We start from the raw sequence: 21151 nt of genomic DNA, 5'->3' as shown, positions 1-21151 counted from the left end.
TGCAGTGAGCCGAGATCGCGCCACTGCACTCCAGCCTGGGCAACAGCGTGAGACTCCCTCTCAAAAAAAAAAAAAAAAAAAAAAAAAAAAAAAAAAAAAAAAAAAAAAAGCTGGCTACATCTTTAAGAGGACTCTGAGTCAAAAAATAAAAACAAACAAACAAACAAAAAATAAAAGAAAGAAAGAAAAAAGAAAAGAAGAAAGGAAAAGAAAAGAAAAGAGAAGAAAAGTGCCCATGTGCACAAGGAAAGCACAAAGAGGCTGTTATCTGATAACCTTCAAATGGGAAGAAGAAAGCACAACCTTCCTTCAAGAATCAAAATCAGTGGCCTTCCCCGGGTGAGGTTTTGGGGTGCAAATTCCTATTAGTCACCAAAAGCCAAACACACATGAATTTCAAATGTTACAACACATGTCAACCCTGGTTTCATGTAACAATCAACTAAGAAACATTTTTAAAAATATTGAACCTCTGGCTAGCACCATACCCTGATATCAGAATTTCTCCTTGGTATGGTCAACAACAATGAGGTTTAAAATGATTGTGTTGCACTTTAAATGTTGAGCACAGAAGAATTAGATAAAATTTGGTCCCCATAATGTACGTCAGTAAGAGGAAATGCTAAATCATGTGAGAAACCCCTCTAGGTCAGTAAGAAAAAGACAAGCATCCCAAAAGGGGGCAAAATAAACAAACAGCTAATTTATAAATTGAACTCATTAGAATATGGATGCATCTCTACTTTTTTCTCTACTTTTCTGTTGTTTGACTTTTCCTCTAATTGGCTAAATATTGCCTATTTATGATAATAGGATAGAGAAATGATAGTAAATACGTAACTCTTAAGTCATAATGCAGTTATCAGAAGGAAGTGTTATTAGTTCTAATACTATCAAAAATTAAATAATTACCATATATATGATAAAATATATTAAGGAACATTTTGAGGGGGAAATAAACATTTAACTAATGCACAATGGCTCTAAAAACATTGATACTGTACTATTATTACATATATACAAGGGATTAAGATAAATAAATTACTGTTCTTGACCTTATATACTAACATGGTCCTAATTTATCTGTACCTAAGTGTCCCAATCTGTGAAATAAAAAAGAAAAACACATTCACTGCAAAAGTGCTTCTTAAACTTGAGTGCACATAAAAATCACCAAGGAATGTGCTAAAATGTAGATTCAGATTTGACATTCTAGGGTAAGGCTGAGATTCTTCCTTTCTAAAAAATTCCCAGGTGATGTCAATGCTGCCGGTCCATCTACCATTTCTAAATAGGCAGACATTACTTGAAGCTACATGAACACTTTACAGGTGAAGATTATAACATTTAATATTTCACAGAGGAAGAAAGCAGGACTCAATCTGGTTTTGTAACTTGACCACAGTTACGTATTTACGAAATGCTAGAGTGAGATTTGAGCTGAGGCCGGCATCACTTTTAAGTCCTATGCCGTTAATCTGCTATGCACACAAATACTTCCTGATGCTTTCAGAGATCAATTGTAATGTTTGGAGTCTATTGAATGATTTTATGCAAGTGTTGGCTACTTTGTTTCTTATAATTTGCATTCATTTTTTGAACTATTAGTTCTCAAGAATTTGAGAACTGATACTGAAATATTTGCTAAATCACACTCTGAGTTTTCACCATCGAATTTCTCTGTACACGCTTTTCCCAAGAGAGCGGTTCTGTTTTATGTTATCAGACTTTATGTAAGTTCTTTTGCTGGTATCTGAATAACAAGAAAATAAGAAAACAATAAAACAAAGAGACTATTTTTTGGTGTCCTGGAACATTTAAATGTTGTGAATTTTAAATATATAAAGCTTTTTGTGAGGTCTTTATCATTAAAATCTTTTCCTGGTAGTTATCATTTTATAAAAATGCATTATAATAAAAGGAGCTTATCCAGTGCATATTATTTTAATAAATGTTTATTATTAAGAGGTGTTTACACAAGTATGAGACATTTCAACATAAAATATAATCATTAATTCTCCATCCATATAACCATGATGAAACTCAAGTCCATTAATGTTAAGATTCATTTGCACAGTAACAATATGGAACATGTCATCATCATATAAAACATCCTAAAAACCTGCCCAAAGTGAAATTTACAAAGTAGTTATTACTGTTACTGTAAATATGAGGTATAGCATTTGCCTGTTACATTTATTCTAAACTAAAAATATATACAACCTCAAGACTTTCACTAGTATAATTTATTTTATGAGTGAGAAAGTAGGAGTGCAAACCAGATTTAAAAGTTTGACCAGAAAGAAATCACAAGGTTTTTGGTGGTTCTATGTCTTTTCTTTCATTGCCAAGTCCCCGTATTTGTCCATCCACATGTAGCAGAAGAGTCACTAGTCATTAACCATTGTCAAACCAATGAAACGAGGTCTTTAAGAAAAAAAAATGGGTTTTATACTTTCAACGGGTATAATAATTTACAAATAATCATCCACCAACACCACGCATAAATAAACTGGATTGTTTCATGTTTGATATGCATGCATTTGACCCTAGATATTTATTAGGAGTTTTCTGTCTTTAAGATAATAATAAATGTGTAAAAACATCATATTTTAGCTGGTAAGTTCAGGAATCATCAGGTTTTCTATTTCTCAGATTTTAATAAGCAAATACATTTTTGAAAGTGTAATTTTAGAAAGAAATGATAAATACATAAAATTAATGTATTAAAATAGATTTCTGCACTGGAAGCTCCATCTGTTAGCTGCACTGTTTCCCATACTTTTCACAGTTTTTTTCCCCCTCATTTCTATGTTAAATGCCACCATTTCAGAAAACAAAACAAAATGTTTTCTTATTTCCCTATCTAAAATACCACACTTCACCCACACCACTATTAGAAAATTTCATAAATTTTAACTGTAGATGTGAGTCTATATGCATGTTTGTATGCATATATGTCAGCATTCCTAGGATACAGGAATTGTAAAGGCTGGATAGAGTGCCTACTATAATAACAACTTATAGAATGAGTGATAATGTCTACCCAGATAGCAAATTTTTCAGTTTTGCACTTCTAACAAAAATTTTATAAAGGAAGTTCTATAAAACTTACATAGTTTTATTTACCCAATGGAAAAAATGTAGTATTATTATTTGATAAATTAAATTGCTCAGGAATATACTACGTACTTAGAGAAAACTAGATAATTTTATAACCTGTAGCTATACTTTATTTTATAAAGAAGACACATATGCCTATAAATACATTTTATTTTTAATGAGAGCTAAAATAAATAATCTTAATTGAATAAATATAGTGTGCTAGGTAGTGTGCCAAGTAATTTTTATATAATATCTCACAAGATTTTTACGAGCTAGTTAGAGATGAGGAAAGCAAAGAACAGAGAGATTTGGCAATTTGCATGGGGATATAGTGTTGATAGATGGAAAAGGTGGAATAAGATTCTATTCATTTTTACTCAGAATTCATGTGTTTAAACTACTAGGGTATGCTGCCTCTTACAAGCAGTATGTTTCCCACCATATTCAAATTCAATTAGTCACATTTAAACATGTACATCTCCTTCATTCTCCCAAATTTAAAGAAAAATGTTCAATTTTGCAAAGATATCCAGTCCGTAAACATATTTATAAACATATTTTGTGTTAGTGGCATGTGTGTTCATTTGGGGAGGGAAGAAGGATTTGGGTTAGTGGTTCTCCAATGGGAGTGATTTTGTCCCCAGGGAATATTTGGCAATATCTAGACACATTTTTGACTGTCAAACTGGGGAGTGGGGTGTCCTACTGCATCTAGAGGATAGAACCCAAGAAAGCTGCTAAATAGTCTACAACGAACAAAACTACATCCCCCTCCCCACCAGCAAAAATTATCTGGCCCAAATTATCAATAGCTTCACTGTTGGAAAACCTCGATTTAGAGAAAACAAACAAACAAAAACAAGCAAACAACAACAACAAAAATTGCAGAGTACTCTCTAAAATTTTATTAGAACTAATCTAAAAGTAGGCCAGGGAGCAGTTAAAATAGGGGGAAAAAAAGACTATTTGAATTATTCTCTCTTATGTAATGTTTGTAAGTGGGTGAAATGATTTGACTACTTAATTGTCTTGGTTGTTCTTCACCAAAGCAGAACACACACACACACACACACACACACACACACTCACCGACACATCTCACACGGGCACCGTTGATATTCTGTACTTCCATAATTGCCATCATTTGTTCAAATTTTGAAACTAAAATAGGTTCCTTTTGTTACATATAATAACATACTAAATAGAACGATAAGTTCAACCCCTTTGATGTTTTTTGGTAATGTGCCTAATTAAAAATAACTAGGCTCTCTAATGCATAATTACATGAACATCTAATATACTATATTTCCAGCCAATTTTGTTTCAATCATAAATATGCACCAGAAGTATGAATGATCAGCATTCTACTCCCCGCTGTAACTGTACTCTTTCTGAATCAAGGCTCTTTCTTGAATTGGGTATTTTCACTACATTTTCCTTGCTGTGCAATCATCTCCCAGTTGGACAATTAATAAGTACTTTTTCTCCACAGCCCTTGACGTGTAACCCTCCTTATCCTGTATTTTAGCATGTACTATATACCTTCTTCACTCTGACTGGTTTTGGCAGTGACCCACAATCTGAATCTCTTTCCTCCATTTGATATAAGTGAAACTATAATTATCTAGGGCTAATTTCAAATTACCATTTCATTCCACTAGCAACTGATGAAGATTAGTGGTCTTGCCTTGCATCTGAGTAAGTCAGCAACATAATCACAAGAGCACTCAGCAGGCAACATTTGATTCATGTGAACTCAATTACTTCTGTCAAAAACATTCACTTCAATAAAAGGCAGAAACTTCTAAAATGTGTTTTTGCTAACCATTTTTTTACTTAAAAAAAAGTCTCACATGAGTCTTAAGGGGAAAAAATAGCATGAATTTCATCAGAAATAATAATAAATAACAAGTGGGGAAACATACTGGGATAAATGGATTTGAGACATTATTTGTTTCTGAAAATAAAAAAAAAAAGACTTCCAAGTAATAAATCTGTAGACTTAAATCGGTTTATTATAGAAAATTTAGGCATATAAGTAAGACTTACAAAAATAAATGTACACTATATTTTAAGTTCATACAATAGAAATGAGTATTTTGTTACCTCGTCAAAACCAGATTATTATGGGTGAGGTAGTCTGTTTCTCTTAAAGAAAGTTAAACGAGAGGAAATTATATGAAGATGACAGATCATAAATTGCTAAATTGACCAGGACTCCAGACTCACTGCTTGGTCATCCGGATTGAGGCCATATGTTAATGAGCTGCCTAGCATTCTGAATCTTGAAAGTTTAGTTTGTAAAAGGCCGTGTGTCAACTCCATCACGTAAAGCACATATAACAAGTCACATAAGCATGATATGACAGCAAGTACTCAGTCACCTGCCAGCACAGACTAAGAAATATTAACATATGGAAATCATTGCCACAGACATATTCAAACTTTAGCTTCTCAATAATATAATTATTTTTAATTAAATTCTAATATAGTTTGGTTACTAAGAAACATTAAATGTCATCATGTAACATGGCCATATTATATTTAAATATGTGATATTCTGTGCTCTGTAAAGTTCAATAAATTGTCTTCTCTAATAGTCAATATGTGAAGTACCAATCACATATGACTTAATACCTTGAATGTGAAATTTGGCCTGAGAGTCTTAGAACTAAGAAATGATTAAGTTAAAAGACATATCCATCAATTTTCAGACAAAGGAGATATTTTACAGATAATACAAAGGTAAAATGAATCAACACAATGTGTTATTTAACACAGAATAACACAGTATTCTTTTATACCTTTGCAATTTTTCTTTACTCTTTTGAATTAATTGTCCTTCTCTTTTGCTTTTTGACCTCTTTCTCATCCCTTAGATTAAAGAGTACACAGTCCCCTGCTATTCCTGCCATCAAGGAGTATGTAGACTAACAGGAGCAGAAAAAATAATTAAACAGATTACAAGTATGCAAATAGATGTAAAATAATAGTTCTAAATGGTCCTATGAAGGACAGATATATGAGTAAACAGTGATGCTTGATTTAGCCTTGATAGATTGGGGCATCTTCTCTGTAGAAGGGATACTGGAGCACACATCTGAAGGATTAGTGTATGTTAGATACAAGAATAATTCATGGAAGAGAACATACTCTTAAAACAACAAGTAGTGAAAATGAGCAAATTGTCTTTGAGAAACTGGAAAAAGCTAGCTTGGCTATTGCACAGGGAAGGAGAGAAAGCAAAATTTAAGATGAGTCATGAAAGATAACTGGAGCAAAACCATACAGCCTCTTAATGAAAAAACTTTGTCTTAAAGGAGACCACTGAAGTGTATAAAGAGTGTGTGTGTGTGTGTGTGTGTGTGTGTGCAGAGGGGAGGTTCCAGGGGTGGGATGGGTGTAAGAAACAAATTTTTGCATTTGTTATAGGTGATATATTCATATGGTTAAAAAACCAAAACTATATATAAAGTCATTCATTAAATTTGAAAGCACAGTTTACCTCTATATTGAAAGGAAAAGGAAATAGAGAGAAGTAGATAATTTAAAGAGAAAGTTGACTGGTAATTTCTATAAACACTTTGTGATGGATTGGAACTGGATAGCGAGTAGGAAAGAGATGAGAAAAATGATCCCTAAATTTCTGGCTTATTTAGAAGGATGGTTCCAAATCACCAAGATCCCCACTCAGAGGTTTGAGACTAGCAGGTTAACATTGTAAAATGAGCTAGAGTCATGGTGGCATTTTATAGCACATACACACACACACACACACACACACACACACTTACATGTACTTATTGTGTATACATAGAAATGTCTCAACAATATCTATGATGCTTTAGTTCTCCAAAGCAAACCCTCAAGATTTATTTATTCATTCAATGAGTCATTAAATCATATAAGTTATGTATAGAATAAACACTTGAAATTCTTCCTAGAGTGCCATCACATACCATTTGTACACAGTAAAATACCAACAGGCATTAATCATACAGATGCATGAGTGAAACATTCTCTGGGCTGTGTAGTAAACTTTTGGCATCAACTCTGCAAACCACTGCTCCTACTACCAGGGGAGGAAGATAAATGCATGAATTAAGACAGAGTCCAGTTAAGTAAAGTTTTCTACAATGGAATGTCTCCAGTTAATCCACTGTCCCTCAATTAAGGGTCTACTTTTCAATTATTAAGAGAAGAACATGAAAGGAGAAAGAAAAGATGTATGCTAACACTTGCGCTAAGACAGCATTGCATTCTGTCAGAACGCTGCTTCCCAAGACTTTTGTGACTATCACCAGCAGAATGTTTTAATCTCATCAACAATCAAAATGCATCCTCAAAAGATGGAGAGAGGTCTCTCATATTATCTGCCAATCAAAATAAAGACAAAGGTCATGGTGGTCTGAACTAAGTGATCACATATTCTCTAAAATGATAGAAACGAACAACCAAATAGAGTATGTTGGTTTGTAATACTAATAAACACATTTTTAGAAATAATTAATAAGATTTATATTTACAATATTTTAGACAGAAATATGTTCAGTGGATTGCTTATAACTCCTGCTTTTGATCCTTTAATTAATTACATAAAACCTCACTTTAAACCAATAAGATTGCTCAAAAATAAAAAAACTAATGTTCAAATATTTCTTTAATTCCAATCCTGAAGAAATTATGATTCATTTCCCCAATAAGCTTATGCTTATTTTAGAAACATAATTTTGATTTAACAAAACTTTCAGATGTGCTTGTGTAGATATAAAATCAAGTGTAGAAAGTTGTAGCTTGCATGGAAAAACAACAGAATTAATAGTAGATGGTATTTCAAAGATACAAAATAGAAACTGGTGCTGAAAAAGGAATTTCAAGTGAAGTACAATGTGCTTCTGGAGATAATTAATTAACCAAAGTTATCATCATTTACAGGTAATTTCCCTAGTTTTGTTTCCCTGGATCGATAATCAATCTACAGTCAAGCATGAATAAATGAGGAAGTCTGATTCATCTAATAGAGTGGACTTAGGGAAAATAAATGCACCTGAAACTACCAGGTAGGACCAAGGGGCTGCTCAGCATCCAAAGTTCCCTCAGTTAATACTCATTAACTTTCATTACCTATTTAGTACACTCACATCATGATGAAAACAAGTTCAGGATCATGAGGGCGAATAATTTAAATTAGAAAAATGCTTGCTTTCTTTCCCATAAACTGCTCTTCGCTTTGATATAAAATACTCCCTTGTTCCAGAAAGCCATTGACAAATTTCCAGTTTAAATGGCCAACTCACCACACTGTGGGCAAAATGAGGGCATTTTCAAATGAAGACAGAAGCATGCATGATCAAGTTTCAATTTAAAAGAAAAATAAAAACAGAAAAAAAAAATCCCCAAGGGCAAATTGCTTTAAAATGACCTTTTGTATCGGTTTTATCTTCAAATAGTTATTTTTGTGGGGCACTGCTTATTATGCATTTAAAAATATCTGTAATTTTTAAAAAGCAAGCACGTAATTGCAATCATATGTAAACAGCACAGTACACTAATCCTCTCAGTTTACAAATGTTTTGCTGTAAAGTTCATATGGCTGAACTTTTTTTCTGAAGAATTTTTAAAAGGCAGTTAAAAACATGCCCAAACAAGTCTAATCAAAGATTTTGCATTTAAATTTGATACAGCAAATAAAGAGTAGAAGACAGGTTCATGGAGAGAAAATAGAAGTAGCAGACAATAATTATACAATGAAGATTACTAGTCCCTTGGTTTGAGTTTTTCAAAAATAAAATTTCTAAAAGCAAAGTGAATATGAAATATTACACTGCAAGTTAGACACCCTCTGAGTGTTAATTATGTATATCCAATAAAATATTACATTAAATCTTTCACGGTTGCCAGAAATTTCAAAATTCTGAAAAGAGAAAAATCAAACTTGAGAGAAATAATCTCCATAAATTAGCAAAGTAAAAGGTCATTTGCTCATAATCATTGGAGGAAATACATATACATGATCCAACTGAAGCAGACAGCCCCTGCAGATCCGGAGGCAAACTCTTACCTTGACAGGTGCCATTTTTCTCTTCATATCCTGCCTTGCACATGCATTTCCCGATGGGCACCAGCCACTCCCCTTCGGCGCTGCAGTGCATTTTGGGAGGTTCATCGGTCACGGAATGGTTGACACAGGAGCCTGACACTTCGAGCAATTGGGAAGAATCGGCTCCAGTGATGGTGTCAGGGAAGACAGCCAAGTGTCGTACCACAGAAGGGCATTTTTTATAGTATACACGCACAGAAACCAGAGCAATGCAAGCACCAACATCTTGAAAAGCAAGATAAAATCCCTTTTTGCTTAGAGGTCCTACATCTCTGACCTCTGTATTCAGTTTCATAACACGGTCACCAAGATCAAGTTCTGTAAAGCTCTCATCGGCAGCAATGGTATCAATTTTGATGTACTGGTTTTCCTTGATGTTTCTCCCATTCTGATCATCTGACTCAAAGTAATACATGTTAAAGGTTTCCTTACAGGTCCCCAGTCCTCCAGGAAGGCTGTTGCAGTCTCGCAGGGTAAATTTGAGTTCTATGAAGATTCTGGAAGCACCTTCATTGGAGATCCAACTGGTCAAAAGCCAGTTATTCTGATTCTGTTCCATCACTTTGCATACTTGGTATGTGTGGATAGGGGCATAATTTTCATCCACTTCACCAATCTCTTCCCACTGTACAATATGAAAAAGAAAGATGAAAAAATTCAAAAAATAGAAAATAACCAGGAACTATAGCAAAAAATTGTAAAAGAAAACTAATTGAGATACAGAAATTTCGTATCCTCAGTATGTGGTATTTACAGAAGGAACTGGATATAAAGTATTGGGAGAAGAGAATCACAAAGTTTTTATTGTCATTTTTAAATTAAAAGTAAATTAAGAAATTATCATTCTTCGTTTCCATCATAACTCCAAGACGAACACATATGAATATGCCCCAGGGCAGGGGGGAGGAGTCACACAAAAGAAATTTATGCCCCAGGGCAGGGGGGAGGAGTCACATAAAAGAAATTTAAATGTGGGTGAGGTTAACAAAATGAAGCAAAGAAAGAAAAATATGTATATTTTGAATAAAGTTCAGCATATACATAAATAGAGTAGAAAAAATTTAAGAGGAATACAAGAAATGCAATTAAAAAAATGAAATAAGGGAAAAAAGGACCACAAATTTGAAAAAGAAGGGAGAAAAATGTAACATAAAAACATAGTAATTTATTTAAATCTGTCATGTCACAAATAACACATCAATGGAATAAAAGTTGAAAGAAAATCCATTAGTTTAAAATTAATAATAGATCTTTATTTCACTGAACCCATCTATTCAGGACTCTCACAAATTGTCTAGCTAAATATTAATTCATAGATTCATCTACATATACAAACATCGAGACAGATATGAAAGAAAGATTAAAAATTACAGATTAAGAATATGGATAACCTTGTCATTTTAAATACTAACTAACTTCTTGTGATATGTTGGGACCCCATTAATTCTTTCTTACCGAGGCATTATTTTATCCACAGTGGCCTTAAGAGTTCTGAAGATTTACAGGATGTAAAAAAAAAAAAAATTAAGTACAATTTACATAGCTTCCAAAATATTATTTGGCCAAAGAAGAGTTCTAAACCTATCTCTTTCCTAGTAAAATACTCCAGTTTTGAGAATCTCGATGTACCATAACCATTTCCTGAACAGTACAGAGCCAAATTTTTATTTTTCAATAAAGATGTAATTATAATTTAAGGAATTTCTGAAACCTGTAAAAAATTTGTGTGTACAAAAACGATATCTAATTTTAAATCTTTAAATACCACTGAAACACAAAGTACAATGAAACCATACTGACTTTCAAAAAAATCCAGAATGTGTGATTTCAGACATTAAGTATTGTAGATTAAAAAAAAAAACTATATAGACACTCATTTCTTAGACGTGAAATTAAATATAGCATTATTTCTTGATTCTGTTCTAAAGGCAAAGATGTGAAAAATGCAGAGGCACAAAGGACGCAAATAAATCTTATACATCAGATGGCTCCTCTTGAAATCTAGCTGCCACATCAGACAGACATAAGCAAAAGGTGCTAATGAGGTAAAACTGTTGAGCTCCTTAAATTCATAAGAGAGAGACATGAAGATTTTATCTTGCCAAACAATTTCCATATTATGTTATTACCTAAAGACTCAGTTCTTTCACTCAATTTCATTTTTGTCCTCTCTCAAAATGTATATAAACTCTACTTAGCTCCTGATTTTCTAAACCAGCTTTCTATTGCAGCACTCCATCATTAAACTACTTACATTTTATTTCCAATGTGATTTAAGTATCCATCTCTTTATATTATAAATGGCACCAAATATTATGATCAATATTTCATACAAAAGAATATGTCAATGAATCAAATAAAATGGTAAGAAGTATAAATTTACTGTAACAAGATTAACTAAATATATATTTTTTGAATTAGTAAAATGAAAGATAATATCAAAAATCTCTTCTCTATAAAAAGAAAATAAAAATGCTGCCTTATTTCTGTTTTAAATGTTTGTTTTATGATAATCTTCCAATACAAAACACACATATATATGTGTATATATTTGCGTGTGTGTGTGTGTGTGTGTGTGTGTGTGTGTGTGTGTATTTTGTCTTGAATCACTTATTGATGACCTATTTCTGGACAATATATTCTAGTAGGATCCTCCTAGCAAGTAAAAGCAAGCAGAATAACAGGATCTTTCAAGATGATAAGCCAAGCAATTCAGCCTTTGTCTGTACAAAGTCCAGGGTACCACAAATATTATTAAAAATGCAAGCCAAGCAACACTTGACAAGACAGCTTAATAGTTACTGCTTCAGGTGATAATTTCGAAGTATGTGCATAAGCATCTTGCTTCTCTGAATATTCTCAATTAAGAAGAGGGAAATAATAATTTTCTTTGAATTCAGAAACTGTCATGGTGAGATTTTATTTATTTTTCTTTTCAAGTACCCAAAATATAAATGATGGCTCACATTTTACATTTCTCGTGAGCAAATAGAATGAGTTTAATTTAAATAATTATGGCCATAAGTCATTCAAAGAATCACACGGGTAATATATCCATCTCTAATATCTGCTGTCATTGAGACACATATACTAAGAAATGGACAGAAATATTTTATTTATTTTAGGCTGGCTATTTGAAATAAAACTTTGAATTTTTCTAAGCTTTCTTTCCCCTTTAATATGAAGAGAATATCTTGCTGTCCTCAGCAAAAATCAAGTATAAAAAAAAACAAGAGGATGAAGAGAAAGAAGTAACACTCACCAAGAACTTTAGAATGTGGCAGATGTATTCCTAGACACTTTTACAAATGTCATGTACAGGATATTACAGTAACTTAATAAAAGGCACTGATAGGAATCAATATTTTCTGTTCATTTTTCTTGGATTTTTCCATGACTTCATGATTTAATAAAAATATTTGCTGATCCTTTGATTACTGGAAGTGGTGAGCCTGGACATTTTGGAAGCATGGATTGCTGAATGCGATATGATGGCTGTAGCTCTGCTCCTTAGGTCTAGCAGTTATTCAACGCCATCCCCTGAGCCCATGCATTTCTCTATGTTTATTTCCTCCTTATTGCCCATTCTTTCCCGTTAAGAATAAACAACTGGTTACACAGCTTGGGTTCACTTGATTTATCTCCCAGATTCCTAGGGTTACTCCTTTTCCCTCAGGGCTCTGAAAATTCCACTTCAGTTGCATTCTAAACCCATTGCTGGCCAGGCATCTCACATCAGCCACATTCATCAGAGAAGGGTCAGGGGAGGAAAGAACTTACTTTCATAACCATATGTGTATCATGGAGTTACAAATTTTTCCTACCCAAGCCGTTAGGAACTAGTTTCTTCCCACCTGCCTCTCATTGCTCCCTTGGCCTTCTGGTATCAAGCTCCTACTGCTTCCTACTCTGTTGGCATTGCTCTCATTTCCAGACCTCCATTTTTTTCGTGAAGAACTTGAAAATACTGACTCATGACACATGGGCTGGACCAGAAATCCCTCTTACATTATGTCCCCAAATTCACAGTAGAAAGCATCATGTGAATGAAGACAATTTTAACCTTTCAAGTTATTAGGGGTGCCCATTATCTAGTTCTGTTTTCATGATTATGTTTCTATTTATCTTGATTCTATATCGAGAGTCACTACTGAGGCTAAGATGCAGTGGTAAGAAGGTTTGGAGTAGACACCTGAAAAAAAATGCCATTGTATTGGTCTTGTATAGAAGAAAAATACAAGCCTGAAGCCCTAGTTTTAGTCCCAGCTCTTATAATATCTAGATATACAAGCTGAGATCCAATCTCTGGCATACCAACTATGCAAATCTGTAATGAGAATGAAAACTCTCTATCCTAGGCATCTAATATTCAATAAAGAACATCAGAAAGGGCCTTAAAAGAGCCAGCCCTGTTGTTCATTTTAGAAATAAGAAATTGAAGACCAGATTTTAAAAAGGATTTACTTAAGCTCACACAAGACCAAGCTGACCACCTGGGCATCTCCTCTGCCCATATCTTCCTTTGTCTTCTTGTCAGCATGTCTCTGCCTCAAAGTGGGGATTTGTGCATGGGATTCCTTGATTCATTGCATTAATTGCTACCCAACATTTTTTCCAGACATCATGTAACCATAAGTAAGTCTTTTTTTTTCTTTTGCTATATATTTTAATACTCAACCCCAATATGAGAGAGAGGCATGCATGATTTTCTTATCATTGACTATATCTTACAGTCTGATGCAACAGGGCAGAGTAGGGCACTTGATATATATTTTTAAATGAGTGAATTAGTAGCAAACATATACATATGACTTCTCAATTCAGAGATCCCACTAATTTGAAATACTTCAAACAAACATAGTGAATAAATAGTTAAATGTTTTGCGCTATCTTTAAAACAAGAAAATACATTTTCTTCTTTGTAAATCGTCAGAATTTTACAAGAGCAAATTAGAAAGGTTTATAAAAGCAGATTTTTAAAAAAATTAGCTTGGCAATATTTAATTAAAAACACGAAGTATTTATTTAAAGAGAGTGTCTTATTTCCATTATTGATACAATTTTTATGAGCTTAGTTTTACCTATTAACCTGTTGAATGATTTTCACTAGCATTACATTTCACTAATTATAACTGATAACTTAGTTTATTTTATTTGTGAGCCTATGTTTTCAAAATAAGTTTTTATTTTGTCACTCAATAGTCTTCTTCACCATTCTGTGTAAATCAAAAGCCCAAAATATAGCATATCAGTTCAAGGAACTATGGACATATTTCATATTTCAGTTGAATAATATTAGGACCATCTTAGGACTTTCCTTTGCAGAACGACATAAAAATCTGGCAAGGAATCAATTGCCTGCAGCTTTACTCTGACATGACCAAAGCATAACTTTCTTGGAAGACCTTGTTTATCAAATAACTGCCTCTTTACATACATGGAAAGCTGTTCTTCATGCTTTGAGTCACATTTTTTAAATATAATATCTTCTCAAGTTACTCAAAGCTAAGTAAATTATAGGTTTTAAATTTCATTTAAATATTTTTATATACCATTTATTGTGATTTTCATTGTGCAAATGTGTGTGGTATGTTTTGTTTCACATACACTGTTTTGCTAACTTTACTGAAGATATCCTGATTTCAAATTACTATTCACTGATGTTTTCAGAAAAGATGTAAACCTAAGACCGAAAGCCATAAAAACCCTAGAAGAAAACCTAGGCGATACCATTCAGGACATAGGCATGAGCAAAGGATTCATAACTAAAACAGCAAAATCAATGGCAACAAAAGCCTAAATTGACAAATGAGATGTAATTAAACTAAAGAGTTTCTGCACAGAAAAAAAAACAAAAAACAAAAAACTATTATCGGAGTGAACAGGCAACCTGCAGAATGGGAGAAAATTTTTGCAATCTATCCATTTGACAAAGAGCTAATATCCAGAATCTACCCCCCAAAAAATACAAAAGCAAACAAACAAACAAAAAACATCAAAAAGTGGGCAAAAGATACGAACAGACACTACTCAAAAGAGGACATTTATGCAGCCAACAAATATATGAAAAAAGCTCATCATCATTTGTCATTAGAGAAATGCAAATCAAAACCATAAAGAAATACCATTGCATGCCAGTTAGAATGGTGATCATTAAAAAGTCAGGAAACAAGAGATGCTGGAGAGAGTGTGGAGAAATAGAAACACTTTTACACTGTTGGTGGGATTGTAAATTAGTTGAACCATTGTGGAAGACACTGGCAATTCCTCAAGGATCTACAACCAGAAACACCAATTGACCCAGCAATCCCAATATTGGGTATATATCCAAAGGATTATAAATCATTCTACTATAAAGACACATGCACACGCATGTTTACTGCAGCACTGATCACAATAGCAAAGACATGGAAGTATCCCAAATGCCCATCAGTGATAGACTGGATAAAGAAATTGTCACATATATACTCCATGGAATACTATGCAGCCATAAAAAAGGATGAGTTCCTGTCCTTCGCAGGGACATGCATGAAACCAGGGGGTGAGTGGCTAGGGGAGGGATAGCATTAGGAAAAATACCTAATGTAGATGATGGGTTCATGGGTGCAGCAAACCACCATGGCACATGTATACCTGTGTAACAAACCTGCACGTTCTGCACAAGTATCCCAGATCTTAAAGTATATGTTAAAAAGAAGCAGTACCACCTTATGATTTTAGAAAGTGCCTGGCGCCTGTAATCCCAGCACTTTGGGAGGCTGAGGCGAGTGGATCACGAGGCCAGGAGATAAAGACCATCCTGGCTAACACAGTGAAACCCTGTCTCTACTAAAATACAAAAAATTTGCCTGGCGTGGTAGTGGGCGCCTGTAGTCCCAGCTACTCAGGAGGTTGAGGCAGGAGAATGGCATGAACCCATGAGGTGGAGCTTGCAGTGAGCCGAGATTGCACCACTTCACTCCAGCCTGGGCGACAGAGCAAGATGCCCTGTGAAGGAAAGAGGAGGGGTGGGTGGAGAGGGGCGGGGCCGGAAGGGAGGGGGAGGGGAGAGGGGAGAGGAGGGGAGGGGAGAGGGGAGGGGAGGGGAGGGGGGGAGGGGAGGGGAGGGGAGGGGGGGAGGGGAGGGGAGGGGAGGGGAGGGGAGGGGAGGGGAGGGGAGGGGAGGGGAGGGGAGGGAAGGGAAGGGAAGGGAAGGGAAGAAAGCCAGCCTGGAAACAGTTTTACTACACACTAAAATTTGAAATTCAGATACTGGCTTCCCAAATGCTCAAACAATAAAGTCAAATAAAAGTGCAAACTTAATCTTGGGTTATAATCCTTTGAAAGACATTGTGTACTAATTTACAGGTGATCCTAGAAGAACAGTTTAAAGATATAGCCATATTTTAGATCAATTTTCCCATTACTCAATGCAAGCATGACATAATTATACTACATAATACAACTGCATCTTTTTGCAGATGAGTAAACTGAGGCCACAAACAACTGGCATCCCAATTAGAGACAAATTAATGTCCACAATTAGAAATCTCTGATTATAATTACTTTTTTCTCTTTTTTAGGGGTTAAAATTACTATGCATAAAATATAAGGCCACATGAGGTCACTTTAATGAATGAAAGATTCATTACCTAATGAACTAGGTAATTACATTTTCAAAAGACAAAATTATGTGCCCTTGTTGTAGAATTAGAGCTTCCATTCTTCCTTGTTCAGTTTCCTTATTTTGGATCAAGAAAAAAATGGGCAATCCATTGGGCAACAGAAGCATCTCTATTTTTAGACGTAACAACAAGGAAAAATATGGCTTAAAAAGAATAAAATATGTAGCACAGTTTCTGTTTTAGAAATTCAATTTCTCTAATAGCTATGATTCTTTAGAAAATAAATATGACAAAATGTATCAACTTTCAGCAAAAATCATTTGAATCAAAACCTTGTTACATTTCCTCAATAATGTGCTAGTGGAGAAAAAAGACTTCCATCAAGTAGGAGTTTGAGTTGTTCAAAACATCTTTAAAATTCATAAGTATGATGTAGCAGTATTGCTAGAAATGACTCTATTAATTTTCTGTGGATGAAATAAAACTGAAGTTGATTACTTTATTGCCTGTGGAATAGTACAAATATTTATGAGATCAAATTCGATTCATAATACAAATGAAATCACTTGAGAGACACAGAGATTAAAACTTTCAAGTTAATATTAATCTTTTTGCAGCAAAACTCACAGACAATTGAGCATATGTTTTCAACAGTAAATGTGAATGGCAAGCTATATATTATTTTTTCAATCTGGAAGAAAAAAATCAGGTTTTTTTCCATTCAGTGTTGTCACTGTATTTTTTCAAAAACATATGAATCCTTTCCTCATTAATTCCTTTAAAAATTATCCAAGTGCAGAAGCATTAAATAGAAGGTTGGAAAAATCAAAAGTAGTATATCAGATAAAACACACACAATTAGAACACTTTATGATTTAATGAAGAGAAGTATTTCTTAGTTAAATATCATAATGAACATAATATGCAAACCAAAAGAAAAACAAAAAACATATATATATATAAGGACTGATTATGTATGTATTATTATTCTACTTTTAATAAGAGATATTAAATAGTTTCTCATTATATAAAATGATCAAAGATGTCATGAACACTTCAAGTTTTAAAATAAGGCATTCGAAAAGACGTATGAGCTCATATGTTCATTGCAGCACTATTCACAACAGCAAAGACAAGGAATCAACCAAGGTGCCCATCAATGGCTAACAGGATAAAAAAAAAAATGTGGTAAATATAGACTATGGAATAGTCTATATTGGAATAGTGTAAGAGTCTATATATGGAATAGTCTAATACACAGCCATTAAAAAGAATGAGATCCTGTCCTTTGCAGCAACATGGATGCAGTTGGAGACCATTATCCTAAGCGAACTAACTAACACAGAAACAGAAATCCAAATACTGCAAGTTCTCACTTAAACACTGAATACACAGGGACACAAAGATAGGAACAATAGACGCTGGGGGCTGCTTGACAGAGGAGTGTGTGGAGGGGTATGGGATGGAAGGCTGCCTATCTGGTACTAGGCTAACTATCTGAGTGACTGAATCATCCATACACCAAGGCTGTGTGACATGCAATTTCCGCATGTAACAAATCTGCATATGTGCCCCAAGAACCTAAAATAATAATAGAAGAATAAATAAATAAATGAATTAATTAAAAAAATAAAATGGGACACTTTTCCTTGAAAAATTTACTAATGAGAACAAATGCAAACCTATCAGTCAATAATAATTTTAAAAGACAGAAGGAGCAAAGTAGGTAACCATGTCTGAAATTAATAAATTAATAAAATGAATAAAATCTTAAATGATCTCATTATTGTTTTATAAAAATCAACCCTATTATATATGGTACATGTGATCTAATTTGTCAGTAATGTGTGCCATAAGTTATAATTTTAAAAGATGCAAATAACAAACAGGTTTATAAACCATTGATCTAGTTTAGTTCCATTATGGTACCACTGTATATGGAGACACCTTCACACTTAGGTGATGGTAGCCTTCCACTGTCTATTTTCCATCATGCTATGCCAAGAGATGATGAGGCCAACATTTGATATCATGTAACTGTAGCAACAGAAATAAACTTTTGTGTACTATTATGAAAGTTTACATAGTCAGTGAGTTTACATATTTCTTAAGAGTGATTGTGATCTCAATTATATATTACTTATGCTGGAGTACAAATTTACCATGTAGATTGTAAGGTATTTCACGTTTCAGGACTTCAAATGACAAACACATATACACACACATGTGCACACATCCACGATTAGGAATTTCTTCACAACAGTCATTGCGAGACATTAGAGATGGTCCTGTTAGTGTTATTTCAATATATTTCAGTACATATTTCAATATATTTCAGTATATTCTCATTAAGATATAAATTGAAAAGTAACATAATTGGTACTCTTTAATATAAATATTGCACTGTCCTGTTACTGATAGCTGTAAATTCTGTGAGGAAGCCTTATTTTCAAAGCAGAATGAAAGTTTCAGTAAATGAGGGAAAATAAACTATTTCACTTGGGATTCAGCTTAATGAAAATAAAGTAGATTAGCCTTTGGTGCACTTAATGTTTCAGGCAAAATAAATACAATTACACCCTTGTTGTTCTGGCACAAAAAAAAAAAAAAAAAAAAAAAAGGTTTCAGTAAACCATGTGCAACTCTTGATTATATATCCACTCTATAAAATACATCAGAAAATATAATGCTGCCTGTGTTCTCTGTTCTTTTTTCAGTCCTCATTTTTCAGTAGATAATATTATACTTGTGATGCAGGCCTTGACAACAGCACCCATAAATCAATTCTATATCTCACATTAATCATGTTCTTGTAATCAGTGGCTATTCAACACAAATTTCCATCTCATTTTTTTGTTGTTGTTGTTAGAAAACAGCCACATTAGGGCTGTTGGTTTTCTCAAATTTAAGTGGCTGTATTGTCATAATACATAATAAAGTGCACTCCATCCACTTGCCAAAGCAGTATTAAAGACATCCAATAGAAATTGAGGCCATCCAGGAGCATGGCGTGAACCCAGGAGGCGGAGTTTACAGTGAGCCGAGATAGCGCTGCGCCACTGTACTCCAGCCTGGGCGACAGAGCGAGACCCAGTCTCAAAAAAAAAAAAAAAAAAAAAAAAAAAAGAAAAGAAAAGAAAAGAAAAAAGAAAAAGAAAAAAAAGAAAAAGAAATTGAGGCCATCTACTGTCAGGGTGTTGTCCAGTCAGTAGCTGGCATTTCCACTGAGAACTGCTTTATTTTTAATTTTTTAAAACAGATTTAGTAGGTGTAAGTTTTGTTGCATGGATATATTGCATAGCGGTGAAGTCTGGGTCTTTTGTGTAACTATCACGGGAATAGTTACCCATTAAGTAATTTCTTAATGTTAATTTCTTAATGTTAATGGTAACATTGTTGCCCATTAAGTAAATTCTCATCCCTCATCCCCCTCCCACCCTCTCACCTTGCCGAGTTTACAAAACTTATTATTCCACTATCTATATCCATGAGTACACATTATTTAGCTACCACTTTTAAGTGGGAACATGTGGAATTTGACTGTTTCTAAACTGTTTCACTTATGATAATGGCCTCTAGTCCCATTCATGTTTCTGCAAAAGACATTACTTCATTCTTTTTTATTATTGAGTAATATTTCACTGAATATATAGGCCACGTTTTCTTTATCCAATCATCCTTTGATGAACACTTAGGTTAATTCTATGTATCTGCTATTGTGAATACTGCGGTGAGAAACATACAGGTACAAGAATATTCCTGATACAATGATTTTCCTCTGGGTATAGCTCATTAGTGGGATTGCTAGATAGAATGGTAGGTTTCTTTTTAGTTTTTTTGAGAAATCTCTATACTGTTTTCCATAGTGGTTGTACTCATTTACACTCCCACCATCAGTATATAAGCATTCCCTTTTTTTTCCCACATCCCTGCCAACACCTGTTATTTAATGATGCCTAGAAAACCGGATATCCATATGAAGAAGAATGAAACTAGATCCTATCTCTCTTCATATAGAGAAATCAAATCAAAATGGATTAAAACAGATCTAAGATCTCAAACTATGCAACTACTACAAAAAAAAAAAAAATTGGAGAAAATCTCCAGGACACTGGTCTGGGCAAAAAATTTTTTAAGCAATACACCACAAGCCCAGCCAACCAAAGCAAAAATGGACAAACTGTATCATGTCTAGTTAAAAAGCATCTACACAGCAAAGTATACAATCAACAAAGTTGAAGAGATAAACCACAGAAGGGGAGAAAATATTCTGACATTTTAACAATAGCCATTCTGATTGGTGTAAGATTGAACCTCATTATGGTTTTAATTTGCATTTGTC

The 21151-nt window shown here is 33.8% G+C and overlaps 1 protein-coding gene across 2 annotated transcripts in view; it reads right to left on the bottom strand.

Annotated features, from left to right (window-relative positions):
* EPHA5 (EPH receptor A5) overlaps positions 1–21151 on the bottom strand; it is a 353853-nt gene that overhangs the window by 269876 nt on the left and 62826 nt on the right. For both annotated transcript variants that reach the window (XM_001109851.5, XM_028848550.2), the window contains exon 3: positions 9167–9830. In XM_001109851.5, the coding sequence (XP_001109851.5) occupies positions 9167–9830 (664 nt within the window). The remainder of the gene's footprint in view (positions 1–9166; positions 9831–21151) is intronic.

This window comes from Macaca mulatta, chromosome 5 (assembly GCF_049350105.2).
Source record: "Macaca mulatta isolate MMU2019108-1 chromosome 5, T2T-MMU8v2.0, whole genome shotgun sequence".
Taxonomy (NCBI): domain Eukaryota; kingdom Metazoa; phylum Chordata; class Mammalia; order Primates; family Cercopithecidae; genus Macaca; species Macaca mulatta.
This window is presented reverse-complemented; position numbering and strand designations above follow the sequence as displayed.